Source organism: Aspergillus flavus, chromosome 7, assembly GCF_009017415.1.
Source record: "Aspergillus flavus chromosome 7, complete sequence".
In the NCBI taxonomy this organism is placed as follows: Eukaryota; Fungi; Ascomycota; class Eurotiomycetes; order Eurotiales; family Aspergillaceae; genus Aspergillus; species Aspergillus flavus.
This window is the reverse complement of record NC_092404.1, coordinates 1112269-1137215: the sequence shown is the minus strand read 5'-3', so window position 1 is coordinate 1137215 and position 24947 is coordinate 1112269. Positions and strand designations below refer to the sequence as shown.

The window sequence follows — 24947 nt, the reverse complement described above, 5'->3', positions numbered from 1 at the left end:
AGCCCACGTGACCGGCTGTCATGAATCTAGAACCCTGTACAACTAAAACACTCTGCAAGCAACATTCCACTGAGGCTATCTTGTTTCTAGATCGTGCCCTTTCCAGCCCTCATGTGAACCTAAATTATCATACTAGTAATCAATTATTGAACTCTTCATTCCCCACAGTGCTGATCATGGACGATCACTTGGCTCAGCTCAGCCACACAAGCCCCTTAAGTCCACTGGGGCCTAGACACGATCGACGCCCATATGAGATGATTCTTCGCACTGCCTGTTCTTTCTTCTAGTATTGCACTACCTATCTTACATGCTCATCAAGAATGGCTAACAACCCCTCTTCGTTGGCCGAAGCCTGCCATGAAAACCAAAAGGCACCAACCACCCATTTAATTACACTTCTCGATCAAGTCGCCGACCAATTCCCAGATCATGATGCCATCATATCCCTCCATCAGACCAGCCTGCGCTGGACCTTTGCTCAACTGCAGGAGAAAAGCATCCAACTGGCCGCCCGTTTAGCGTCCAGAGGTGTTGGTCATGGAAGTCGGATCGTGACCCTTATGTATAACCAAGCCGAGTGGGCACTGCTTTTCTGGGCATCTGCCCGCCTTGGCTGTCAATTCGTGCCACTGGATGCCCGGGTGCTCGATCGCGACGCAGGGGATATTTTGTTTCTCCTCGACGAGCTGGTACCAGCAGCAATATTTGTATCAAACGAGGCCATGGCGAATCGTATTAACCGTATCACAATCGACCATGACGATCGCCCTTTGGTGCAGTGCGTTGTCAGCGACAATGAAGAGACTGCTATATCGGCCGGGTGGATGACGCTGTCCAACATCATGTCGGAACCTTTATTAAATAACCCTCCTTTGCATCAGCCCGGGAGCCCAGATGATACAATACTTATCCTGTTCACGAGTGGCACCACTGCACTTCCCAAAGGCTGTCCGCACACGACCGTCTCCATCGGTGCTCAAGGGCTGGGGTTTATGTACGCGTTGGAACTGGGACCTGGCTCTAATCTTTGCCAGCATTTACCCAATTTTCATGTCTTCAATATTGCGTTTACTCTTGCGTTCTGGCTGGCTGGTGCGACTGTCATCTTCCCAAACGTTTCTTTCGACCCCCAAAGTACCCTGCAGCTGATCAGATCCTATCAACGGGTCACCGCGCCCTGTGTCCCGGCCATGATACATGCTTTATGGAACTGTGCGTCGCCTCAGCACGGCTCCCGCCCTTCGTTTGAAGTTCTTCTAGGCGGTGCTCCAGTGACATTGGACGTAGTGAAGCGATGTAGGGATTTGGGGGCGACAAGGGTTATGACGGGATATGGCATGACGGAGGGTATACCTTTTGCCAATACCTCTCTCGAGAAAACGTCCATGGACCTGACTACAAGGGATGTGTCTGTTGGGAAGGTATTCTACGGTGGGCGAGTCCGGATCTGTGCTCAGGGAAGCCGCAACCCCATTCACAAAGAGGAGATAGGTGAGGTGCACCTCGGTGGTCTTCCAGTGTTCGGGGGCTATCTTGGGGGGAACAATAACTCATGTTATCGTGAGGATGGGGTGAACTGGGTCGTCACGGGAGATCAGGGGTATATGGATAGTGAGGGCTATCTTTATATACTCGGCAGGTATAAAGATATCATTATTCGCGGTGGCGAGAACATATCCCCACTGAAAATAGAACAGTGTTTGGGCGAGGTAGACGGGATAAGGGTGAGTCAGCCAGACCTAGTTTTATTATCGAACACGGTCTTGTCGCAACTGGTACTGACTGTGTGATTAGGATGTGTATGTTGTCGGAACCCCAGATGCTGTTGCTGGTGAAGTGCCTGTGGCTGTGATGCGAAAAGATCCGTCAGGTCAAATGCCAATGAAAAAAAATCTTCAAGCAATGGTTTCGAATGAGCTTGGTCAATCATTTGCTCCAGCACGCATTCTTGATCTCCAAGAGGACCTTGGAAAGGATCACTATCCAACTACAACATCTGGCAAAATCCAGAAAACAGTGCTTCGAGAATGGGTGACTGAGCATCTCAATCAGATCACCGTCGGCAATCCAATCTCTTTCGACGGCCTTACAACCGAATTAACGACATTATGGTCTGGCTTAGCCGGTCTGGCACCCATAGATATCGATCAAGACGTTTCTATACGCACCTTCGCCGACAGTATGATGCAAATCCAGTTTTGCCACCTGATAAGCCAAAAGCTGCAACTGGTGATCACGCAGATTGATTTGATCAAGTTCAACACGATTCGAAAACAGGCAAAGCTGCTCAACGAAAGAAAGCATGTCAAGAACTCTCATTGTCGTAGTACAGCCCATACTCTTCCAGCGCAGCTCGACATGGAGCGGGCAAAAAAAGCGGCATTTTCCAAGTTGTATGGGCTTGGATTCAGATGGGATGACGTGGAAGAGGTCGTTCCGATTGCAGACTGTGTGAAACAGACATACTATGGATGCAGGCCAAACTCGTGGAACACCCGGATGTCATGGATTGCGAGCTCATCAATCAGCGTCGCAGACGTCGAGGCAGCTTTGCACACATGGCTTCAACGTCATCCACTGCTGCGGTCCACGCCTCTTACATACGATGAGGAACTAGATCTATATTTGGTCATGCATCCCAGTGAGAATTGGATGAAACTACAAGTTATGGATGGCGGGACGGTTAAAGACATAAACAGTGTCGAAACATATAAGCTTAATGACCCCGACTTTGACCACATCGATGGGAAGGGGCCATTGTTCAGGGCTACTATTCTAAGTGTGGAGAATCCATCAGTGGTCGGGTTGGTCATGCACCTGCACCATCTTATTTTCGATGCCCACATCCTGCTTCGATGGTTCGAAGACCTCAAAGATCTTCTGAACCACAAGGACCAGCTTCTCGATTTTCACCCATACCGTGATTATATCGCAGATTACCAAGGGAACCGAACTGGGAAAGCAGCCCGGAGAGCGGTGGACTTTCATGTTAATAGAATTCGAGGAGTATCGTCTGCTACCGATGCGTTATGGCCACGGCAGATTGCACCACACTGGCTCAAAGGTGATAACCAGGGCTGGGTCCACAGTGACAACACCCCAGGCCATCCCAGTGAGCGGCCCCTTCTGGATGGAGATAAAAGCATTGGAACCAAAGGTATCACCCGTGCTGTACATGTGCCCAAGATCTCAGAATTACAACACAAGTTCGCAATAACACCCCCGATAATTGCGAAATGTGCCTGCGCATTGATCAATGTACGCATGACCGGAGCTAAAGAGGCAATCTTTGGCCTCGTTGAATCGGGCAGAACCTGGCCAGCTGCGGATGACAGTCACCCCAACAATAAAGGTATCGATATTTTAGAAGTCGACGGGCCTACAATCAACCAATGTCTCAGCCGCACAACGATTACACCCGACGAAAGGGCAATCCAGCTTCTATCCAGGATGAGCAAGGAACAAGATGATATTGTCTCTAATATATATGCTCCTCTGGACGAAATATGCCGGAAGCTGGATGATTCCGACTCCAAATCCTTCCTCGACATCCTCTTCCGCCAAAGCCTCAACTGGAGGATGGGGGGATATAAAGAACACGCGTCCGATCCAATCAAGGTAATCGAAAACATTTCTCGATCTGATTTTGGTCTTTTCTGGCTACCGGGTATGATGGAGGGTGATCTGTTCCGGCTGAATGTGAAATACGACGATGCTCAGCTTAGAGCAGCGGATGTATACAATGTTATGACGGAGTTCCTGTGCGCTGTGGCCTGGCTTTGTGATCCTGGTAATTTGGATAAGCCTGTGTCGCAGTGCGAGTTCCAAGGTCGTGATATCATGGACCTTGATCGCGAAGGTCCGGCTCGCTATCGGATGTGATCATATCTGATTAGTTCAGTGGGAATGTGTTAGTTTACTAGTTAATGTGGAACTCTTCAAATTTCACTCGACAAGGACACTTGATGTAAAATAAAGGACACCACCTCTGGACGGGCTTCCAAAAAATAATTTAAGATTTTCATTTGGTTGGGGTTTGACAATCTGAGTATTAGTGAATGCAGTGAATTGCCGTGATCGAACGCGAACAGCATTCCGCCATTCACGCTGTCCTTCGTCGTTCGAGGAAGCACTTGCCCAGTGCGTGGCCTAAAGGCTAAAGCACTGGTGATATCATGCTAATTAGGGCTAAGCTTCTTAGGCCCTCTTGGGTCCCCACTTTTCAGGCCTTCCACGGGCTGATCCCGCGGGAATTCGACGTCTTACTTAGTAGGCCAACTATTATTATCCCCATAAGGTTAGTTACGCCACTAGTCATCCCTAGGTGCATATCTCTACCTAATGAACCAAGTGACGGACTATACTCTCACTGGGCTCAGATAATGTATTCTTGGGCCGGTGTCTAGATCCGGCTAGTGGTGGCTACCTACTACTGGGAAGAAAACAGGCTCTACCTAGTATCTATGGAGTACACCGGAGGCATCCTTGCACATAGTGAACTCTGCTACAATAGGTCATTGTCCGATGGTGGTATGCTCTAAGGTCGTATGACTATCTAGGAGGGGTTAAAAATACTGCCCTCGCTACTCTGTCTCCCTTCGTCCGTGGCCTCGTATCCTCCTCTGTCAATTCAACCCAAATCAAGGCCTTCCATTCCTGTTGCAAGCCAAAACTACCGAAGAACACAATGACCGCTAAAGTTGGTATCAACGGCTTCGGCAGGATCGGTCGGATCGTATTCCGCAACTCCTTCTCCCATGAAAATACCGAAGTGGTGATGGTGAACGATCCATTTATCGAGGTTCAATACGCGGTATATTTCCCTTGGATGGGTCTGATGTCGAAATGAACATGATTACTGACCATCAGTCGGGTACTTAGGCATACATGCTCAAGTACGATTCTACCCACGGCAACTTTGAATATAATGTCCACATTGACGGTGACTCCCTGGTTGTGAACGGCAAGAAGGTCAAGTTCTACGCGGAAAAGGATCCTGCCAACATTCCATGGAAGGAGGCTGGAGCGGAATACATCATTGAGTCAACTGGCGTTTTCACTACGGTGGAAAAGGCAAGTGCTCATCTTAAAGGTGGCGCCAAGAAAGTCATTATCTCGGCGCCGTCTGCCGACGCACCCATGTATGTCATGGGGGTAAATGAGAAGACCTATGCAGGGGCCGACGTGGTGTCGAATGCCTCCTGCACTACCAACTGCCTCGCCCCTTTGACTAAAGTTCTGCATGAGAAGTTTGGTGTAGTTGAAGGCCTGATGACCGCCGTTCATGCTTATACTGCTACGCAAAAGTTAGTTGATGCACCTTCGAAGAAGGACTGGCGCGGCGGTCGTGCTGCTGCTCAGAACCTGATCCCGAGCAGTACCGGGGCGGCCAAGGCCGTTGGTAAGGTGATCCCTGAGCTCCAGGGTAAAGTGACCGGAATGTCGATCCGGGTGCCAACCTCCAATGTGTCCGTGGTTGACTTGACCTGTCGCCTCGAGAAAGGAGCCTCCTATGAGGAGATCATTACTGCGATCAAGGAAGCTGCACAGGGAGAACTAAAGGGTAAGCTGACTATATTTCTGTTTCGATAGCATAACTAAAGATGAGTAGGTATTCTCGATTACACCGAGGATGATGTTGTCTCAAGTGACATAAAGGGGAACCCTCATTCGTCAATTGTCGATATCAAGGCTGGTATCTCTCTGAACCCGAACTTCCTCAAGATTGTGAGCTGGTATGACAACGAGTGGGGATACAGTCGACGGGTGCTAGACCTGGCAGCCTACATTGCCAGTGTTGGGAAGTAGAGTCGTGATTGATGATAAGGATGTTGTCGTAGTACGCAAGATAGTGAATGATATGAAGAGCTTAATTGTAAAACTGAACATCTAAAATAGTGTATTATGCGGCCATAATCCTATTATGTTTTCTCAAAAACAATAGAATTCGGGGAAAGGAAAATGACGATATCATTCACTATCAAGCCTGGATAAACTACATCATGTATCACATATTGTTTGACTATGTACGGCAAAAAGACGCATGTAAATCACCGGTCATCTAGGTCATATCAACCATCAGTAGTCCAGTATATAAGCCCTTCGGCGAATGATATAGACTTTAAGCCCTCTTAGAAAAACAAGAGCGCTATTGATGTCAACTTAGCGCGTCTTCGACCTGAAATCTAAGCACAAGGTCCACCTATCAGAACTCTTCTCCAGCACTGCACCGTCTTCGAGTCTCATATCAAAATGTCGAAATAGAGTTGGAACCAACTAAGGAATGTCTGGTTAGAGATTCTAACACAGTTTAAATTCATCTACGACTCGGGAGTCTCTACCTTGCCTATTTCAGGCTAGCTAATATCTAGATTAGACATTACTCGAGAATTTAATTAAGGCATGGACGAACACATACTTTTTCCAACGCAAGTTGTGGAGCCTCGACCGAAAGCGAAGAAATACTGCTCTCTCAACAGGTAACGCTCGTCAGTACTGATATACTGCGAATGGCATGGCTTACGTCCTTACCATGGTAGAATTACAAGAACAGCTCCAGTGCGCCATTGTTTACCCACGAGCTGGAAAAGCAGACCGGGCAAGCTTTACTAAATGAGTTCGTCTTGAGTTATCCGATATAACGGTTAAACTACAGTTTAAAGAAATCATGGACGGTGTTATCGCTTCTGTGTAGGAAAACGAACTTGATGCGTTGTAGTACTAGGCTTTCTTTGGTTCTAGGCTTGGAGGGGAGCTGGTTAAGATAGTCCTTGAGAAGTGAAGTCTCCACTTAGTGAACTACCTCAAGCACGGTGTTTGTCCTACAATACCATAGCCAGCATCCCTGTGGGTGAGTTGCTTATGGTAACAACATGTATAGATACAAGGACCAGGAAAATCTCGATCAACATCGACAGAATCTGGAGTTAGCAGAGCTTCGGCGATTCGACACGGAAGAGAGCCTGTTGGACCATCCCCCTGAGACTATTCCTCTCTCTATGCTAGGGCAAGTACATGGGCCGTGAAGGGGCCTAAAGGCTGACAACTCCAACCTATGTTTGGAACGCGCAAATGGCTCGACTTGGAGAGATTTTGATAAACAGTTGGAGGGGAGGGGGCTGCTTTGATAGGATTACATAGAGAATTGAATCCTGATAAGGTCATCCCTTGTTATGCTGCGTATTGGGGAGGCCTGACCAAAAATTGAGTCAACATCAAGATTGGGTCCAGATTACGGAGTAAGCCCTAGTGTCATTGCGCAACGGAGCGAAGCGAAGCAAGCATTATACATAACCGATATAACCCATCTAGGCAATCTTGATAGGTGCGGGCCCTTTGGGCAGTACAATGCATTCAAATAATCTAGGAATCTAGACACTACCTAGTCTAGGTAGTACTACTGTGCTAGTACAATGCATTCAGACTATTTAGGTCATTTAGATAGTGCAAACAATCTATGTATTAGTGGATTTTTCAGTGGCCCCAAAAGGCGGACCTAAGTAAGGCCCAAAGTAAGCAGCCCTAAGTTGAGTCTTTGACAAGCCTAATATCGCGGAAGATATGACGTAGGTGTACTGTTATTCTTTTCAAAATTCCATTATCCAGCCAATGCTCGCCATTTCAGGCCACCGTTGATGGGTCAGCGTTTCAGTCCCTGACAGTGGATAATAGGTGCGCCGATGAAGGTGGCCAAATCTGTCCATGGCTGATCCACGTTTCAATAGAAAGAGCTCAAGGACTTGACTGCGGCCCTTCTCCATTTCCTATTAACCTATGTTCTGTATTGGCTCAATAACTACTACTATAGTTCTGTATTCTTAGTAAAAGATAGTAACGCCCAGCTCTTACTTATAAGTATATTATTATCAAAAAGTTTAGTTAATTAAAGCTGTACTCTGACTCGCTTAATATACTCTTACTTGGCTCTAGCTGCAATAGAAACTACCCGTGTATTAACTACATATAATCTGACCCTCGGTCTTGCTATTACGTTGACACTGATCAGAAAACGAATGGCAACTTGGCCTAAATTTGCAAAAGCCGGGATATAACTTCTGCTCCTCTACAAGATAAAAGTAACGCAAATAGTGAAATTAGGCACCAACCACTATTTAGTTCATACGTATATCAAGAGAACACGAAACAAAAAAGGTAAACATACAACAGGAGAAATTCCCTGGTGGCCACCCACCCAACGACTAACCTCCCGGCTTGTGGCTTAAACGTGGCCAAAAGTCGGGTGGCTGTTTCCCTCTGCTGGAGATCTACCTAAACTGGCCGACCTATAACAAAATATCCAATGATTGGGCTTCCTGTACTCGACGTCCTTCCCAAACAAAACCCTGAGTTTCCATTGGATGGAGCAGTTGTACATCCTTAATTGTGGTCGTCACATCCAGAGACGTAGTCAATCTTGATCTGACAAGAGTCGCCGCCATTATCATGGTTCATAACAGAACCGCATATCTGACAGCCATGGGCCCTAATGTTGTTGAATGCTGCTTTCATCTGCTCAGTGGTTCTAGAGCACCCTCGAGGCCCCGCAACAAAGACACCACATCCAAGACCGGATGGTGCACCTCAGCAATTGCCTGTACAACCACCGCTAGAACTAGTTAGGTTGGTATATCTGGAAATGGAAAAATGGCTTCTTACTTGGTGTCAAAGACTAGACCTGGAAGCATAGTATCAATGGCCTTTTGGCAGTATCCGGTCATGCCTGGCCAATGGCCACATTGGGACGAGCCTTTGCAGTTGAACGAAGGACCGGCCATTAGACTTTAACTAAAAGGAGTAGGGGTGCCTGTCTCCACGCTGTCTTCAGGATCCGCGGGAATAAAGGCCGATGCCAGTGTGGCAAGGAGTGGGAGAGAGACAGTAAAAAACTTCATCGTGATGTATAGAAATGAGCTTTTGAAGTCAGGTGAAATGCTTTGGATGTAATGAGAATAAAGGTGACTTGGGGGTGTTTCGAGGCTTTATATAAGTGTCACTTACTAGCTTTGCTTCCTCTGTCACTGAACTACGTGACTTAGAACCAAAAGCCGAAAGACGAAAATTGAGAACCACCTTCACGAAATACTACCATCATTCCTCCAGGATCAGATTATGGTGGATCAGACCATGTGCAATGCTCTAATGTTATTACACATGCAGGGGTTTGCACCAGTCTTTACTGGGGTTCGCCATCTACTTTGATTAACCCCCCCCCCAAACAACGATTAGTCTACAGACCGTAAGATACGCATAGGTATGTCTCTAATAAACCACCGCCAAGGAGTGGAATACTTCACTATGAAACCCTCGGAAAGGTCGAGAGGTTGCATTGCGGAGATAGCAATTTTGTCCCCATAGAACCCTGTACCCAGTTAGCCATATACAACTGATGAGGCAATAATACATGACACAGGAGCACCTTTCCAGTCGAAGTAGGCTTAATCCTAGTATGAGCTAACGGCTGTCTCAGGCACCTTCTTCCTCCCCTTAGTCGCTTGTCGCTCTCGGGACTAAATGATACTGTCCCTTTTTCAGGTCATGGGCGCTGTCAGTTGAGGTACATGGGTCAAGTCAACTTCAACGCACCGGCAACTAGGGAGCGACTTTTGAATTATGAGGATGAGAGAATACTCTACGAGTACCCTTAGAATCTATAAAGGACTACGCCATAGCATACATTGGCCATGGAGAGACAATACTATTAGTACTTTTACGAAGGGCACTAATGGAGCCGGCCTTTCGCTACCTCGACCCCAGCTAGGCTGGCGTAACCCAGGGTGATCTGCGCGAATTATGGCATCGTCCGGCGTGGTGAGTTGAGTCTCAACATCTTCACCTGCTCCTCCGGCTTTGAGCTTTTCCCTTTCGATTTGAACATCATGTGGTTCATTAGTACATCACTCCGGAATACGTTCGGTGGCATAGATATCTTTGAGCATCCGTTTCAACGCTGGTTCTCGTCTTACACCCGTATACTTGGTCTGGCACATAGATATGCAACACTTACATTTGCTTGACTTTCCACTGTTTCCCGTTTCTACCGTAGTTTACAAAGCTACCGGAAGGCAAACTTGAGCACTCCCAGCATTTGCCAGAAGTAGTATAATGACCGGCCGCTCCGTACATCCGGTAATTACTAAAAATGAATCCAGGGCTGACATACCTAAGACGTCAGTCGAATAAGAAAACCAACAGAGACATGGTGGAGAGGGCGTGAGGCGTGTGGTAAATACCTCGGTCATTTTCTTACTGCTCTTTGCATCCAGACGAGTTGGAAAACAAGGCAATGATAGATTATACTGAAACCAAAGCGAACTAATATGCTTGGAGGTACCTTTTACACACGCATGACATGTGTTATATATTCTGTGACAAGGAGTTCAGCTGAGAACGCAGTTTAGACAGGAAGAGTCCCAAACGGCGCAGTCACTGTGCATATTCTGGTAAGACATTTGGCTCAGAAAGATAGGCTAATACCAAGACCCTGTTGTGTAAAAGTCGATCTTTTCCCATGAAGGATCCTATAGTGGGTCCGGTCAGGGTCCAAAGGGTCCACAATATAGAAAAGCCAAACCCTAGAGGTACGCGCCGTTCCGCGGAACTTCCTAGGTTGTGGTTGTGGATATCCCAATGGATTGAGATCTTGACAAGGATGTTGAACCAGTCATGAGCGCTTCACATAATGATGTTATATTATACCACTTGGAGTTGGCCAACTTTTGCAGGCGAGTAATCCTTCGTTGCCACTAGCAGAGATTTTCTCTTCCCCCCCCCTACTAGCCACTGACAGTTTATCGTTTGCTGGAGTCAACCTCTATTGCCCCCTGAAATTTCTGCATATACCCGACCCTTTCACTATTACACAACGAAAGAAACGCTGAGATGGGGCCGCGGATGAAACTTAATACCTTGCACATAGTCATTTTGGCGTTGGCTGCGGTTCTTGGAATCTCTATCTGGTCACTATGGTTAGGAGTTAACTCTGATAGAGACAACATCCATCCACTACTCAATCATCTAATCCCCGCGGGTCACTGTGCTTGCCAGACTTCTACTATCTTTAAGTGTGATAACTGTCTTCAATGCCCAGCCCAGCTGCCATCCCATGACACTGTTACGTCCTCTACACCTCCTACGCGGACTTTCTTGGATCCGCTTGAGTATTCCTACAATGAGACTCACTGCACCACTCTCTTCCCAGGTCTTTTTGAAGATCCCATCCGCGCCCAGTCATTTTGGATAGCCAGGCATGGAATCAAGAGGGTTGATATCGACAATATCAAAATGGTAGATGGTATGGCCAGGGTGGCTATCTACCAAGGACGGCTTTATGTTCTGAGAGCTCTAGCCAAGGGGGAGGATCACCGCCGTAAGATTCTAGGGATCTTAGCTTCAATTCATCGCGCCCTAGTCTCGGCTCCACAGCTCGCCGCCATCCTGGACACAGAGATTATCTTTTCTGTTGAAGACAAATTGGAGGACGTTGCTGGGCCAGATCATCCCCTTTGGGTATTGGCACGGAAAGCTACAGAGGAGTCTGTTTGGCTTATGCCGGACTTTGGCTTCTGGTCTTGGGGCCACATTGATAATCGGATTGGGCCATATGACGAGGTAGTCAAACATGTGGAAGAGCAGGAGCTCCCCTGGGACAAGAAAGAGGACAAGCTGGTCTGGCGTGGAAAGCTTAGTTTCGCCCCGAAGCTACGACGTACACTACTCGAGGTTGCACGAAATTACGCCTGGGGGGATGTGAAGGAGGTCGAGTGGAAGAACAAGGCTAACTACCTTAGTATGGACAAACATTGCGATTACCGGTTCATCGCTCACGTGGAAGGTATGCATCGCCCTTATCGTCGAGAAAGTCAAGCTAATGTCTTCTAGGCCGTTCCTACTCTGCATCTCTCAAATATCGCCAGGCCTGTCGATCGGTAGTAGTGATTCATAAACTACAATATATTCAACATCACCACTATCTTCTCGTCTCGTCCGGTCCACAGCAGAACTTCGTTCAAGTGGAGAGGGACTGGGCAGATTTACCGCACAAGATACAACAGCTTCTCGAAAACCCTACCAGAGCTCGCATGATCGCAGACAACAGTGTGAACGTATTTCGTGAGCGCTATCTGACTCCAGCTGCTGATGCATGCTACTGGAGGGCGTTGCTGCAAGCGTGGACCACTGCATCGCCTGAGATCACCGAAACTATGATTGACCCAACCAATGTTTCTAACAAAGGGATTCGGTATGAATCTTTCTTACTGCTAGATCCTAACTGCATGATGGGCTTTGGAGCTTGAGATTAAAACGATATTCTATAACTTTCTCCACGTCAATCGGATCGGTTCACAAGCTGAGCTGGTGAAAGCGGATCGCTCCTGTCCTCCGCCTCTCCAATACACTATATAAACCCTCTCTCCAGCTAGAAAACCAGGACATACGACCATAGGGTGTGGGGAACACGACCTCACTATCTTCTCACCCGTAGAATTGCGAAACTAGCAGTATTTTCGAGTACTTGGTATAAATGGGCTGCTGTTTCCCTCAAAATAATACTTTCCTTTTTCTTCATTTTCGTACCTTGGATTTGACTATAGCTATTCCTGGCTCTGTTTCTCTTCATAAATGTATTATCTACTCATGCCTATATAACCCCAGAAGATTAAAAGTAAAAAAGTTCAGAAACACTACGAACTTGCCGAGTTTCGGGGATTTGCCGCAGGTTATTGACGTGAGGAAGAAGACTAAGCAAGATGAGGTTGTGTGTCTCAAGCAAATGGCTCCTGCCACTGCAGCCACACATTCTAGAACAATTAGGAACCGGTCTCTGTAAGGAATAAGTAATGCAGATTTGACTGTGTGTGGCACTACTGATAAAAATGAAGTTGGCGATATCTCCAACACTTACAATATACCTCAAGCCTCAAGAGTGACGTTTACGAGGCTTGTCACCATGGATTCTTATGAGGTTAATATGCTAAGACGTATTAACGGCATTGATGACATCCTGCCACCAAAGTACAAGCACCGAGAATGATAACAATCTTAGTTATCTATTGCGACATCTGCTTATTTAGACTATTATAATTAGCTGGTAATGTGAGTATATTAGGGTTGGTGAACTTTGTCGATTTTGTCCGCCGTACCAGGGATACGCTCCCAGAATCTATTACAGCTTCGATGAAAACTACTATTGCCGGATCTGTAACCCCGAGCATACTCAGTCAGATTCCCTCGATATCGTTCCGTCTCGGATCGCTATATAATTAACCAAATACCGCAATGAGAACATAACCAAGAACCTCGGTTCGACTTGTCGACTGTCATCCTGCCTCTACCCACTCTTCCATCGTATTCGGTTACCATGTCTCAATCTGTCGTTGTCAATCCCCGGCCAGCTTTGAAGGCCAAGCTTACCAAAGAACCCTTCTCAATCCCGAATCTTAAGCCGTACTATAAAGCCTGGCCCGCCGCGGTGAATCCTAATTACCCCGGGCTAAAGGTAGCCTTAGAAGCCCGAATCAAGAAGTGGGGTTTCTACTATTACGCAATTAGGGCTTTGACCATGCTGACTTTTGTAGTCTCTATCCCCCTAAGAAGGCGGCAAAGCTGATCCAAGATGACTACGCCCTGTTGTCCTCCATGTGGTGGCCGCGTGCCACGGCAGACCGTCTTCAGACCTGCACATTTTGGTTCCTTTGGCTCTTCACATGGGACGATGAGATCGACCAGTCTACCTCCGACCTTTTTATCCATATCCACAAAGCCAACGATTTCCGGAAGGAGTCATTAGAATACGTCAAATTCTGTCTTGGGGTAGGAGATGACGAAACCGCCAAGTGGGACTTCCAGAACAATCCCCCGAACCGCCCACTCATTCGGAGTCTGGACGTGATCGGGGCACATCTACAGAAGGTCTATAACCATGGTACGTACCAGTGTCTTGTTATGCAGTTATTTTGCGACCTGGGCTGATCCATATTATATCATGATAGATCAAATAATGACCTTCGTCAACGAAATTGATTATTATATGGGCTGCCAGCAGCGGGAGCAAAAGCGCAAGTTGACTGGACGACTTCCTTTCGTCGCCGAATACCTAGAAACTCGAATGGGAACCAGTGCTGTTACCTCGATGTTGGGGCTCTCAATGAGTATGGTGGCGCTCTGATACTAGGATTGAAACGCCGCTAACCTTTTCACAACGCAGATTTGCCGATGGAAATGATATCCCACGAGGTATAATGATCGATCCGAAGATGATTTCGCTTTGGTACGAGGTGATACTGAACATGTCGCTATCTAATGACCTCCTGTCACTGCGCAAAGAGATCGTACGTCCACATCAAATAAAGAATACCTGAGCACTATTATCTTCTTCTAACGCATGTTCTTCATACAGAAGCACGGTGACATTGACAGCATGGTCCCTGTCCTGGTTAGTGCTTGTGGATTAACCGTCCGGCAAGCAGTCAAGGAGACTGAAGCAGAGATCAATCGGAATATCGAGCGCTTTGATCAAATTGCCGATGCACTATTGGAGGAGATCAAACTCACTCATCCGGAAAAGGTTGATGAGGTCGCTAGTTACATAGTTGGATGTCGCTACAATCAAATGGCCAACTTCTTGTGGAGGTATGTTGTCAGTCTAAAAATATAGCATATTAATTTGGGAACAATACTGATCTATTTTTTGTAGCTTGACTACCACCAGATATGGCCTGGGTGATGTGGTTCGGGATGCTGGGGGCAGGATCCCAATAGTTATTGAAAATGTCAATTAAATGTCAATTTCTCTATTCACAGGTGGCCCTAGTAAACAGTTAACATGCATGGTCAGTTGATCGGGAAAACTATGGGGAAGTAGGTCTTATTTCATCATTGTTGCTCTCCAAAGATTTTAAATTCAGGTGTAGTTTTAGTGGATGTAGCGTATCGCAGGAAAGGAAACAAAATAAGACATAGATTCTCCCCATGGGCTACGTCCCTTAGTCCAAATAAGCCTCTCTTACCAGTACAACAATGGGCAGCGCCGCAATAGTACTGAATATCGAAAACACTGCGCTACAATGTTAAGATCCCTGATCTCTAAGATGCAATGATGACACTTACGTGCAGCAAATTGAAACCCATACAAGTAGCATTCACGGACAACATCCTGCATTGGAACTGGCAATGTACGAGAGAATTTGTCATCGTTGAGGATATTCCGGACCAGCTAGGAACTCTTTAGACTTCTGACATAGCTTAAGATTGAAGTAAACGTACCTCTGAGGTATTAGGCAGACCCCGTAGCTTCCAGTTTAATCTCGCCTGGAAATTTCCCTGGATCAAAGCGAAACCTATGGCAGGGCCTAGAATTCTACCCAGCTGTTGGAATAAGTAGTACGTGCCTGTGCATTGTATTAAGTTATTTCCTGTTAGCTCCGCAGTCATGCCAATGAACTGAGTAGCAAGAAACATCCCCGCTGCTAAACCTGAAGGGAACAGGAACACTATCTCCCAAATGTGTATACCCTCCCGCCACCGCAGGAAGACGACAAGATAGGTTAGCACGAGTAGAATGATGGTGATGAGCCCTAGGCGTTTATAATGGCGTGTCCTTAACCGAGATGAGAGCTATAAGCGGGGTCGAATAACGATGATGCGTTGTGAGGAGACTCACCGTCTGACTACGTGATTTGCTAGAATCCCTCCGAAAGGTAGGCCAACAAGTAACATGCCACCTGCTAGGAGAGTTGTGATATCACCTCCAATGTTAGCTCGAGTGAAGTAAGGAACTACACTGGTGAGGAGCTACTCGTAGATGTTATAATCAGCAATAAATAAATACGTTACTAGGAAAGACATTTACTCACCCCGGTCCGGCCGGACAGTATTAAGAATTGTGAAAGACAGTATCCTCCAAATGCCTTTTTCATGGAGTTAAGAGGGAGTAGGGGATAGTGCGCCCAGCAAGTCTCTATCCAAACAAAGATTGATATGGAGAAAATAGACCCAGCCCCTGTTATGTATAACATACGGGCTTGCTGGATCTGGCCTGGTTGAAGAGTCTGGATGAAGAGGATTAGTTGCACTAATGTGATTGTGAGTGTGAATATACCAGCCCAATCAATGCTCTGGACTTCGGAAGGAAGACTGTCGTCCATGCTTTGCGAGGACTTTTGCGAATCAGGTGGAATCTGGTGTACGACAATAAAAGCGCAGAGAAGAATCAGCGGCACGTTACTATAGAAGCACCTATATTATTTGGCAACAGTTAGAACGAACAATAGCCTTGGAAGGTACTTTGAGGTACTTCACCATCTCCATCCGATTGTTTTTGTGAACAGGAATCCGACTGCAGCTCCTACGCTGCGCCCAATGGTATTGGCCACATCGGCGTAACTTCGAAGCCAAGTAGCCTTATCGGATGGGATGAGCCCTTTCCAATATTAGTATAGTAGGGACTTCCAATTTCGTGTAATTCTCACCGGTCACAGTGGCGGATGATGAGGAAATTATTCCCGCACTAGTAAGTCCAACTAATACTCTTGCTGCTACTAGCTGAGGCATTGAAGTGCTAGCTCCGCTGCAACATATAATAAAAGCAAATAAAAAGAAATTAGCTAGGGAATATCCTTAGCATGAAATTGGTATCAGCGACTGGACAAACCATAATATATTTCCAGCGGCGAAGAGGAAATATGTCCATAACAGCGTCGTCTTCCTTCCAAAAAGTTCATCAAGTGCACCGAACTGGCCCACGGGGTTTGCATCAACACTGCACGAAAGCAAAGAACGAGTCGTTCGGAAGCTACTTACTGTAGGGGAAGAAATACAAGAACCTAGACTATACGACACAAGCAGCCATGCCCCTTTTGAGAGATCGTGGAAATCCGAGCCAATAGAGTTGTAAACGGCAACAACCAACGTGTCCCCGGAGCTTGCCAGGAGAACACCTATGCTTTTTGTCACTTGGAGAGTCTTTAGGGGAAATGGGGAAAATTTACCGATGTATATGCCAGCAATACCTAACAGCTGTAATCGGCTTAGTCTAGCGGTCTCAGCTTTATCGTCGAGGCAGAATGGGCTGTCCCCTGATCGAAGTGTCACTTCACTAGACATTTCAGCTCGTCTCAGTAGATTTTTGATGGCAGGTTGGGGTGGCTTTTCGCATTCATCCACGCTATTTTCATTAACAGATGAGAGAGGGATGCCTTGCACGGGTTCAGACCACTGTCTAATATGATTGAGATAGGATTCCAGGCGATATTGAGAATGTCTGGAATTCTCAGATTGCTGCAGCTGGTGAAAACAATCAATTTGAACGCGACATATTACATATAGCCCACTATCATTCTGCAAAGCGGCGCGCAGTTAAGATCCTCACACGCCTTCTAACACTATCTACTCATGTCCGAGAGCAAAAGCTGCAGCCACTATGCAATAGACTCTATTGAGAGTTTTTTTTTTGGTGGTTCATTTTTTTTTCCTGTTTGTGGATATCCACAGTACAAGGCAGCCCCTTGCTTCCCAGATGCACATCCAGCGAGGTATGCAGCAGGTATGATTCAGTTTTGATCGACACCCCACCCGAAAATTAACTACACATCTCATCCCAAAGTATGTATCTTTGGATATATCATATGCACTTTGTTTATTTGACATTGATCGGCGCCAGATCCCGATAGCGTCTTCCCATCGGTGGATTAGCTGCTGCAGATACCATCAAACTAGGATGGAAGATAACAAAGATTCCGACTGCTATAGCCATCATTACTGCATCCAATATGATGAAATATTTCTCATGTGTGATGAGATAACCCGTCCATCCTTGAGACAGCTCAGCGAGCCGGTATATACTTCGAGTACAGATACATAGAACACTGAGAACCATAGCAGCAAACAGAAATGAGACGCTTTTGGGAATCGTACCTCGCGGGCGATGGATGGTTCTCAAGACACAATCCACCATGCAGGTGGCAAAGGCGAGTGTTGAGGCCATCTGAAATGCAATACCGGCAATCATGATATGGGTCCCATTGCTCATATCACGGTGAGCACTGAGTGCAGCGGAAGCAAGAGCCCCCCCAACCGCTTGGACTACGAGGGAAATGAGATCGCAGACGGTGAAGAACCAGAAGTAGCAATCTGACCGGAAGTAGGAAGATTTCCGTCCGAAGATTCGGATGATATACCCCAAGAGTAAGTAAATTCCGGCTGAGAAAAAGGTTGGGGCTGGATATTAGTTAGCTAAGCTGCTGGCTGAACTCCGTAGCATATCACAATTGTCCTGACCTATGACCAGTGTAGCGAGCTGCATAAGAAATGCAGACTTGGTATATGGGCATTTAGCCGACCATGTTCTAGCATCCCACCCCAGGACCTCAACTATATGGCAATATGAAGATTAGCCCACACTACCCTCTATATTGAAATGAGTTTCAAGAGATAGGGTAAGGATGTGTTCACGCACCTAAGCAGCCAATGGCGAAGACCATACACCACCATGTTTTTCTGCGAATACAATGAACAACATGTAAAATCATCAATATGGTGAAGAGGATCGAGAAGAACACTCCAGCTGCCAAAGAAGGCTGATATCCATATAAATTCCGCACACCGTCGATGACTGGATGACAGGCCAGGTGCTGGCCATGCCAGGAGTTTGACATCCTTATTGAGGGTAAAGAATTTGTTTGTTGGAGCCCCAGCTTTGATCCTAAAGAAAGGATTCACAACATGAGCGTTTTATGCTTGGAATTGAGGCAAGGTCGCATATATAGAAGTCCCTCGGCATTTTGGAATGACTCTCAAATATGCTTCATGACGAAGACGGCAATCCTCTTAGAAACGGACTTGTCAAATCATTCTTACGAAGATCAGCGGTCGAAAATGCCAAATGAAGGCTCAGCATAACAGAGTGGAACCATCCGTACATCACATTCAATTTTAATCAGTGGATCCACAACAAAACATGAATATTATGTTCAGGCCCTTAAAGTGGACTGTTGGCCCATGTACGAAATGTATTAGTAATTATTACAGGTGAGCTCTGATATATCAGAAAAGCGCCAAAAGCGCCTAGAAAAAGGTCTTCTGGACATTCTGAGCTATTGTATGACCTAGAGGTCCCTGGCCATGTGCGAGTGCTAATACTCCAAGTTTATCTTAGTGATTGCACACTCATCTTCCCCGGATCAAATATTCATAAAGTGTTGTGGTCACTATGGCAAGTACTCTTCAATCGGTAGTTTCGGTATTCGCTAACGCAAACTATTTCAAGTCCGCTTTGATCGGGGTTTCTATTGCTTTCCAGGTACTGGCTTTTGCATTCCTGATACCTTCAGCTTTTACTCTGAGGGTAAGTTACTCGGCGATATGAGATCCTGTAATGCATTTTCAGACCGGCATAGCTAACGTTTGGAAGATCATTCAATCGACATGGGCCACAGCTGTGGAAGTTCTAGCCGGTTTAATATCGCTGATTGGGCTCTGGATCCATGGCGGTAGTGGATATCACACGTATATAATCCCCCAAGTCGGATTGACTATTCTTCTGCTCGTGCGACAATCATTGGGATTATATATTCATCAAAAGCAGAAAGTCCACTCGGGGTACGTTCTGGAATACTTGGACCGTTCTTACACTATTGCAACCATGGCACTTTTTGCCCTTGGTTGGTACCACGTAACAGCTGGATCCCTAGAATCCGTTGGTATTCGCGAGAACTACTACAACACCCTCTCACATGCAGTGCTCCTGGTGCTCGTAATGAGCGAAGGATTCCTACTCCTCTCTTTCGCTGCTGGGCTATGGCCCAATCAGAGAAGTCTGACACCCGACTACTATGATTCTGTACTGCTTCTTGCATGCGGCCTGGTAATGATTGTGGTCCTGATAGTCGGGTATCATGCAGACGAGGACTGGCATTTCTTTCTTGGACGATTAGAACATTCGTCGTACACATTAATGGTGCTTTGTGGGGCAGCAGCTAGCCTCATGATCAGCAAAAGAAAGGGACATCATACTAAAAGAAATCTCATCCCAGCACTTATCATCGTGGTTCTCGGGATATTGTTCACATCTCATCACCAAGAGGCTATGCTGGGCAAAAAGATCCACGAAGTCTTCGGGTATACAATGGTGGTTGCGGCGACCTTCAGGATTGTGGAAATCTTGGTTATACCTGATTGGACGGTCAAGGCTTCAACAGACGTCCATAGCAACCTGCCTTATGTGACTCCAATGGTACTGTATCATCTGCATTTGGGGATTTGAATATGCCTCTGACAGCTTCTAGGTGGCCGTGATTCTTAGCTTCGTAGCATTTGGATCGTCGAGGGATTTGTGTCAAGCTATTGAAGGAACTGGGTTCATGGCTCCCGCATACGTGGCCATTCTATACACCTGTGGTCTTTTCTACTTCTGCTGTAGGACCACCAATCCGCTCATTACTGTTGTTGTACACGCAATGCTAACAGCGATAGTTCTTACTGCCCTCATGCATCGCATCAAGGATCATTGGTATCCTGACGGAAGTGATGGGAAGCACGAATATTCATCTTTGCCAGAAGTGCAGTCGGACAGATTTGGATGCAACCAGAACTGGGACTGAAATTGTTAACTGTGGGTTCCTCACAAGTGGGAGTCGCTTCCAATAGCAAGACTCAAAGAGACTTTCCCAGCCAAAGTCTGGTTTTTCACATGTGGCCCCTTTATCAGGGAAAAGAGAAAGAGAGAGAAGGGGCTTGAGGTCGGAGAATGAAGGTGTAAATTCTTGACACATCCTTCGGAGAGGCATACATTATATTGAAAGAATAATATTCGGTATCACCTTGTAATCTAGGCCTAAAACTAAAGAGTAACGATCATTACACCGCCAGGCATTCCAATTATACAGATTACAGCCAAATAAAACTTTCCTAGTTACGTTACCTTTACCTATTATAGTTATAGAACTAATACTTATATAGATTAGTATCACAGATTATAACAAAAGAATCTCCGAGCGGAAAAGCAGCCCCGGGATGAAGACTGAAAAACTTCAAAATCTAAAGTTGTCTTGCCCGTCACTCCGGGGGGGGGGGGGGGGGGGGGGGGAGGAATATCGGGGGAATCCCCTACACTCGAGGGCGCCTATTCTCATAGATATTAAAAAAGAAAAGAAAAAAGAAAAAGAAAAAGAAAAAAAAGTAAAAAAAAGAAATGTGTGTAAATAATTAAACAAAAGTTTAGTCCTAAATATATGATGGATGCCGAACTCGTCCGAAAATAGCGGTTGACAGATTAGGTATTGAACGCCCCAAATATGAAACCCTATCATAGCTGGCATGGATCGTATGGCGACATCTCCGATCAGGCTTGCCTAACTATTCAATAAGGACAATTGGTTAAAAAAAAAAAAAAAAGAAAAAGAAAAGAAAAAGGAGGAATCATTAACTCTGTATGAGAACAAACGCGATATCCCTGAAGGCGATTGAGGAGCGAATGAAATAAGTGTGGGAGAACTCAATCGGAATTTACATAGTTGATTGAACATAACACCCTGCACCTAGCTAGCAAATATCCACGGCATGATTGTAAATCTTGAAGGCCCTAGCCATGTTGCATAGTCGTTTATGGTATTTGTTGGGAATCAACACAATTTTTTATCGGAATATCGATACCTCACATTGCTTTAATATGCTAGCTCAGGCTTAGGTTACGCTTTGCTCAGCCATTCCTTCGTTTACAACCTCTTCTTGTGCCCATCTACTCAGACTTTTTTTTTTCTCCGCCTTGTTATTTCACCATTCGAAGAAAAAGGACGTCATACGTAACTGATGGAAAGATTGTATAACTCGGCTTGCAAGGCCTTTTTGCATGATGGGGTGGATCAGCCGCTGCATCAAGAATGTCTGGCTGGGACTCGACTAAACACTTTTGATGGTATCTTTCTTTCGGTGATTCTGCTGTTCGGTGCGGCTTTGAATCGCGTCATGCTGGATTCTCGTGCATTTCACTCTTTTTACGGTCCGATGTACGGGAAGCTTACTCCTCAGGAACAACAACGATTCTGCTTCCACCATGTGAATGTAGTGCTGAAAGGTATCCTGTTGGTCTGCGTCTCATCTTCCATAGTGCAGGTCACGATAGGTGGCAAAGAATGGACGGACCCGTATTACCACCACTCGTCCGTGACTCTCTGGGAGACATCGACCTTTGCCGGTTATATCGTGGTTGCGGTTAGTCTCCTGGACCTCATTTACGACACGAGCCTACGCCTGGTATACATGGTTCATCATGTGGGAGTCCTCTTGGCAGTCCAGGGCCTCGTATTTCTCATTGTGAACGCACCAGTAGAGAGGGCACAGGAAATGCGGTACCTGGGAATCATGTCCGAGATTGGCATATTCTGGGGTAAGTGATGGTTCCCTCCCCCCACCTATGTATATGGGCATGCGTTGACATGGTGATAGTCCTGTTCTCGGGGATGCCAGGTTTCACATCGCATCTGACGCTCATACTCAGACGATGCTTTACCCATGGAGATGTTAGAATGCGTAACCTCTACTATTATGCCTTCTATGTGAATGTCTCCGTCACGGTCGTCGAAGTCGTGTCCATCTTTTACCTCACTTACGCAAGTCGGAACAGGTTGCCTGTCGCCGCGACGATCGGTATCGGTGCTCTGCAGGTTGTGTTCACATACACCAAAGCAAATAAATGCCAGCGTATCTACGCGGTGTATGAGGAACAGTTAGCGACGCTCAACAAGATCCGACTATGATTGCTACGCAGGTGGCTTCAGAGGCTCAGTGGCGTCACCAAGTTGATCTGGGGTTCTGCTGGGAGAGTATTAGCCATGGATAATTGGGAGAGTAAAGATATCAATCAAATGCTGTATATATAGCTAATTCTAATAACAATTCTGATTGATTGAATTGACAATGGTGTTTCACATAGTACAGGATGGAAAAGAGGTTTCTAGTAAGTCTCCCATTTAGTTATTCTGTCTTTTTACTTTGTAGTACACTGGGAACAAAGTGGACTCTCCACACCCTATGATTACCTCATGGAAAAAAAAAAGAATTTGGTACCGTCGCAACTCGTTCACGGCCTACCCTCACTAATGTTTTACCAACTTTCGCTTCGATCCTGACAGGTATGATCTGATGAAAAACCGAACAAAAAGGAAAGTCAACGGGATAAGATAGACTGTGGTCAAGAGCAATGCAAGCACTTGTCCGCTGTTGTCCAAACAGGGGATCAGTTGGGAGTTATCCTCATGAAAGAATATGTTCGTTCGACTCTCATTCCCACGGTTTTCTTCACGTTTGTTATTTATCGAGGCCAAGGGGGGCCAGATGGACGCATCATACGAAATAAAGATGTATGACCATGCCAGGATCGATCCCAAGATGAACTGAGCGATTTGCATCCCAGTGAGGATGCGCTTGAGGAAACCAGGTATTGAAACCTTGAGTGTTGTGAGGGTGTAGTAAAGGTACTGGTTATGGACGGGTCTTAGCGAATGCTTGAGGAAGAAATCGGTGGCTGCTTGTCACTTACCATGATAGTATGAATCACCGAGTTCAGCATAAGGCCAATGAGACCGGGTGGAGACACATATCTCACACCTGCCCATGTGCATAACATGACACCTGCATGATGATAAGTCTGCAGAAAGGAACTCTTCTTTCCTTTCACAAGGAGGAGCATGGTATCGACGATCTCATAGAATTTTGACATGTAGAACATCCACATGTAATAATCAATACCACGATCCCATAAGGAATCAAACTCCAGTACTCCGGGATGGACAACTTCCGATCTATGATCATTGAGGTCGAGGTGCGAACGGGATTCTGATACCCTGCGCTGGAGAAAATAGCTCAGTTCGTCTTTCCTGTCGAATTTGCAAAGTACGTGGATAGCAGATGCAAGAGGTGGGTTGTTTCGTTGATCCATTAGGGTTGATTTAATGGTTTGATAAGTGCCCAGAGTAAGCCATGCAGAGAAGAGCACCAGGCCCACGTTATGGATGAGCACAAACTGATGAAATAGCGGACTACGGCTTAGGGGCCATGGACGGTTCCGTCGCTTTCGATTGATGTAATTGAGAGTACAGACGGTTAATGCGTAGAGGGTGGCGATAAGCAGAGGTAGTTTGACGTCGAGCGTGTGATAGAACAGAGCCGGGCTTATGTTGATCGGCCTATCCCACGATAGCTGGGACCGCGATGCGGGACTGCTAGGTAGGGGATGAGAGTCGGGAGGAAGTTCGAAAAGGTGAGCATCAGGTAGTCCAAAGTACATTGGCAGCATTGGGCCCGCCATAATGTAACAGCAAGAGGTAGGCCAGTAGTGAAGCAAAGATAGGAAGAAAGAAATGAAAATCAGCCTGTCAGTACAACTGTACTTTAGCATCTCGAGGGGTAGGCTTCCACTAGATATACCGCCAACTTCATCCCACAATATTCCCCGATCTGCGGAATGTTTCAAGACAAGATGTTCGACACATTATTTTACCGAGGCTACTGTAATACCCCGAGAAGTGAGATAAATCATCGTGGCTGCTTTCGTCTAATTAAGCGGGGCATTACAGTACAGAATGTCAATCTTTCCTACCTGAGATTATGTGTGATAAACTTTGGGCGTAGCTGAAGAATGCCAACCTACATGGACTGAGTAAACCGTGCAAATTCTTCCCAAAAGCAATAAAAAGCCTGTATGATAAATTGTGCATTGCAACCCGGCATCAATAACTCTGAGGTTCGTCTAAGGTGGATCACTGTATCTGTCAAATGACGGGTGCATCTGATATCACAACAGATGTAGGATACACCTTCCATGGCGTAACTATTGAATCTTAGACGCATGTGATAAAGTAAAGTCTATTACGAGCTACAATATGACCTATCCTAGCGGCAAAACTATAGAAAAGGGCCAACTGTTGGGAATGTTTACCTTGGCCTTTGATGGA

At 46.2% G+C, this 24947-nt stretch overlaps 9 protein-coding genes across 9 annotated transcripts; 6 read left to right on the top strand and 3 right to left on the bottom strand.

Annotated features, from left to right (window-relative positions):
- Window positions 1-12: 12 nt before the first annotated feature.
- On the top strand, window positions 13-4566 carry F9C07_2280759 (uncharacterized protein). The gene is made up of 2 exons (XM_041294599.2): window positions 13-1727; window positions 1798-4566. Exons 1-2 carry the CDS (start codon window positions 324-326, stop codon window positions 3883-3885), a joined length of 3492 nt encoding a protein of 1163 aa, XP_041150145.1. The 5' UTR covers window positions 13-323; the 3' UTR covers window positions 3886-4566.
- Window positions 4567-5966, top strand: F9C07_2280758 (putative glyceraldehyde 3-phosphate dehydrogenase). The gene is made up of 3 exons (XM_041287155.2): window positions 4567-4816; window positions 4885-5566; window positions 5615-5966. The coding sequence occupies exons 1-3, from the start codon at window positions 4691-4693 to the stop codon at window positions 5809-5811; spliced, it is 1005 nt and encodes a 334-aa protein (XP_041150144.1). The 5' UTR covers window positions 4567-4690; the 3' UTR covers window positions 5812-5966.
- A 4570-nt stretch (window positions 5967-10536) lies between these two features.
- On the top strand, window positions 10537-12641 carry F9C07_2280757 (endoplasmic reticulum-resident kdel protein). Its single transcript, XM_041294598.2, has 3 exons — window positions 10537-10724; window positions 10807-11833; window positions 11881-12641. The coding sequence occupies exons 2-3, from the start codon at window positions 10882-10884 to the stop codon at window positions 12294-12296; spliced, it is 1368 nt and encodes a 455-aa protein (XP_041150143.1). The 5' UTR covers window positions 10537-10724; window positions 10807-10881; the 3' UTR covers window positions 12297-12641.
- Window positions 12642-13360: 719 nt separating this feature from the next.
- F9C07_2262615 (isoprenoid synthase domain-containing protein) lies at window positions 13361-15055 on the top strand (the record flags this gene model as incomplete). Its single annotated transcript, XM_041294597.2, has 6 exons — window positions 13361-13524; window positions 13578-13924; window positions 13992-14133; window positions 14207-14330; window positions 14399-14631; window positions 14696-15055. The coding sequence occupies 6 exons, from the start codon at window positions 13361-13363 to the stop codon at window positions 14778-14780; spliced, it is 1095 nt and encodes a 364-aa protein (XP_041150142.2). The 3' UTR covers window positions 14781-15055.
- F9C07_2144680 (major facilitator superfamily domain-containing protein) lies at window positions 14046-17294 on the bottom strand. Its single transcript, XM_071509197.1, has 10 exons — window positions 16989-17294; window positions 16801-16937; window positions 16652-16734; window positions 16470-16567; window positions 16300-16420; window positions 15855-16236; window positions 15662-15792; window positions 15265-15598; window positions 15109-15214; window positions 14046-15055 (listed from the first exon to the last, which is right to left on the bottom strand). The coding sequence occupies exons 1-10, from the start codon at window positions 17101-17103 to the stop codon at window positions 14985-14987; spliced, it is 1578 nt and encodes a 525-aa protein (XP_071366943.1). The 5' UTR covers window positions 17104-17294; the 3' UTR covers window positions 14046-14984.
- A 30-nt stretch (window positions 17295-17324) lies between these two features.
- Window positions 17325-19031, bottom strand: F9C07_2280756 (RTA1 domain protein). The gene is made up of 3 exons (XM_041294582.2): window positions 18455-19031; window positions 18277-18369; window positions 17325-18216 (listed from the first exon to the last, which is right to left on the bottom strand). Exons 1-3 carry the CDS (start codon window positions 18651-18653, stop codon window positions 17636-17638), a joined length of 873 nt encoding a protein of 290 aa, XP_041150141.1. The 5' UTR covers window positions 18654-19031; the 3' UTR covers window positions 17325-17635.
- A 156-nt stretch (window positions 19032-19187) lies between these two features.
- F9C07_2280755 (uncharacterized protein) lies at window positions 19188-21050 on the top strand. The gene is made up of 4 exons (XM_041294596.2): window positions 19188-19342; window positions 19409-20230; window positions 20283-20412; window positions 20470-21050. Exons 1-4 carry the CDS (start codon window positions 19208-19210, stop codon window positions 20595-20597), a joined length of 1215 nt encoding a protein of 404 aa, XP_041150140.1. The 5' UTR covers window positions 19188-19207; the 3' UTR covers window positions 20598-21050.
- Window positions 21051-21647: 597 nt separating this feature from the next.
- Window positions 21648-22864, top strand: F9C07_1848731 (uncharacterized protein). Its single transcript, XM_041294595.2, has 2 exons — window positions 21648-22381; window positions 22441-22864. Exons 1-2 carry the CDS (start codon window positions 21805-21807, stop codon window positions 22749-22751), a joined length of 888 nt encoding a protein of 295 aa, XP_041150139.2. The 5' UTR covers window positions 21648-21804; the 3' UTR covers window positions 22752-22864.
- Window positions 22865-23090: 226 nt separating this feature from the next.
- On the bottom strand, window positions 23091-24391 carry F9C07_5559 (GNS1/SUR4 family-domain-containing protein; the record flags this gene model as incomplete). Its single annotated transcript, XM_041294581.2, has 2 exons — window positions 23091-23471; window positions 23534-24391. The coding sequence occupies 2 exons, from the start codon at window positions 24389-24391 to the stop codon at window positions 23091-23093; spliced, it is 1239 nt and encodes a 412-aa protein (XP_041150138.2).
- Between the last annotated feature and the right edge of the window lie 556 nt (window positions 24392-24947).

Bases quoted from the DNA above. Each gene is read 5' to 3' on its own strand.
- F9C07_2280756 (XM_041294582.2), bottom strand. From the start codon at position 18,653: ATGTCAAACTCCTGGCATGGCCAGCACCTGGCCTGTCATCCAGTCATC. The intron at 18,370-18,454 runs GTGCGTGAACAC...ATTGCCATATAG, and splicing joins CTTCGCCATTGGCTGCTTAG to TTGAGGTCCTGGGGTGGGAT. The intron at 18,217-18,276 runs GTCAGGACAATT...ACTAATATCCAG, and splicing joins GCTCGCTACACTGGTCATAG to CCCCAACCTTTTTCTCAGCC.
- F9C07_2280759 (XM_041294599.2), top strand. From the start codon at position 324: ATGGCTAACAACCCCTCTTCGTTGGCCGAAGCCTGCCATGAAAACCAA. The intron at 1,728-1,797 runs GTGAGTCAGCCA...CTGTGTGATTAG, and splicing joins GCGAGGTAGACGGGATAAGG to GATGTGTATGTTGTCGGAAC.
- F9C07_1848731 (XM_041294595.2), top strand. From the start codon at position 21,805: ATGGAAAGATTGTATAACTCGGCTTGCAAGGCCTTTTTGCATGATGGG. The intron at 22,382-22,440 runs GTAAGTGATGGT...ACATGGTGATAG, and splicing joins CGAGATTGGCATATTCTGGG to TCCTGTTCTCGGGGATGCCA.
- F9C07_2144680 (XM_071509197.1), bottom strand. From the start codon at position 17,103: ATGTCTAGTGAAGTGACACTTCGATCAGGGGACAGCCCATTCTGCCTC. The intron at 16,938-16,988 runs GTAAATTTTCCC...CAAAAAGCATAG, and splicing joins TATTGCTGGCATATACATCG to GTGTTCTCCTGGCAAGCTCC. The intron at 15,599-15,661 runs GTGAGTCTCCTC...ATCTCGGTTAAG, and splicing joins GCAAATCACGTAGTCAGACG to GACACGCCATTATAAACGCC.
- F9C07_2280755 (XM_041294596.2), top strand. From the start codon at position 19,208: ATGGCAAGTACTCTTCAATCGGTAGTTTCGGTATTCGCTAACGCAAAC. The intron at 19,343-19,408 runs GTAAGTTACTCG...AACGTTTGGAAG, and splicing joins CTTCAGCTTTTACTCTGAGG to ATCATTCAATCGACATGGGC. The intron at 20,413-20,469 runs GTAGGACCACCA...TAACAGCGATAG, and splicing joins TGGTCTTTTCTACTTCTGCT to TTCTTACTGCCCTCATGCAT.
- F9C07_2280757 (XM_041294598.2), top strand. From the start codon at position 10,882: ATGGGGCCGCGGATGAAACTTAATACCTTGCACATAGTCATTTTGGCG. The intron at 11,834-11,880 runs GTATGCATCGCC...AATGTCTTCTAG, and splicing joins GTTCATCGCTCACGTGGAAG to GCCGTTCCTACTCTGCATCT.
- F9C07_2280758 (XM_041287155.2), top strand. From the start codon at position 4,691: ATGACCGCTAAAGTTGGTATCAACGGCTTCGGCAGGATCGGTCGGATC. The intron at 4,817-4,884 runs GTATATTTCCCT...TCGGGTACTTAG, and splicing joins TTATCGAGGTTCAATACGCG to GCATACATGCTCAAGTACGA. The intron at 5,567-5,614 runs GTAAGCTGACTA...AAAGATGAGTAG, and splicing joins TGCACAGGGAGAACTAAAGG to GTATTCTCGATTACACCGAG.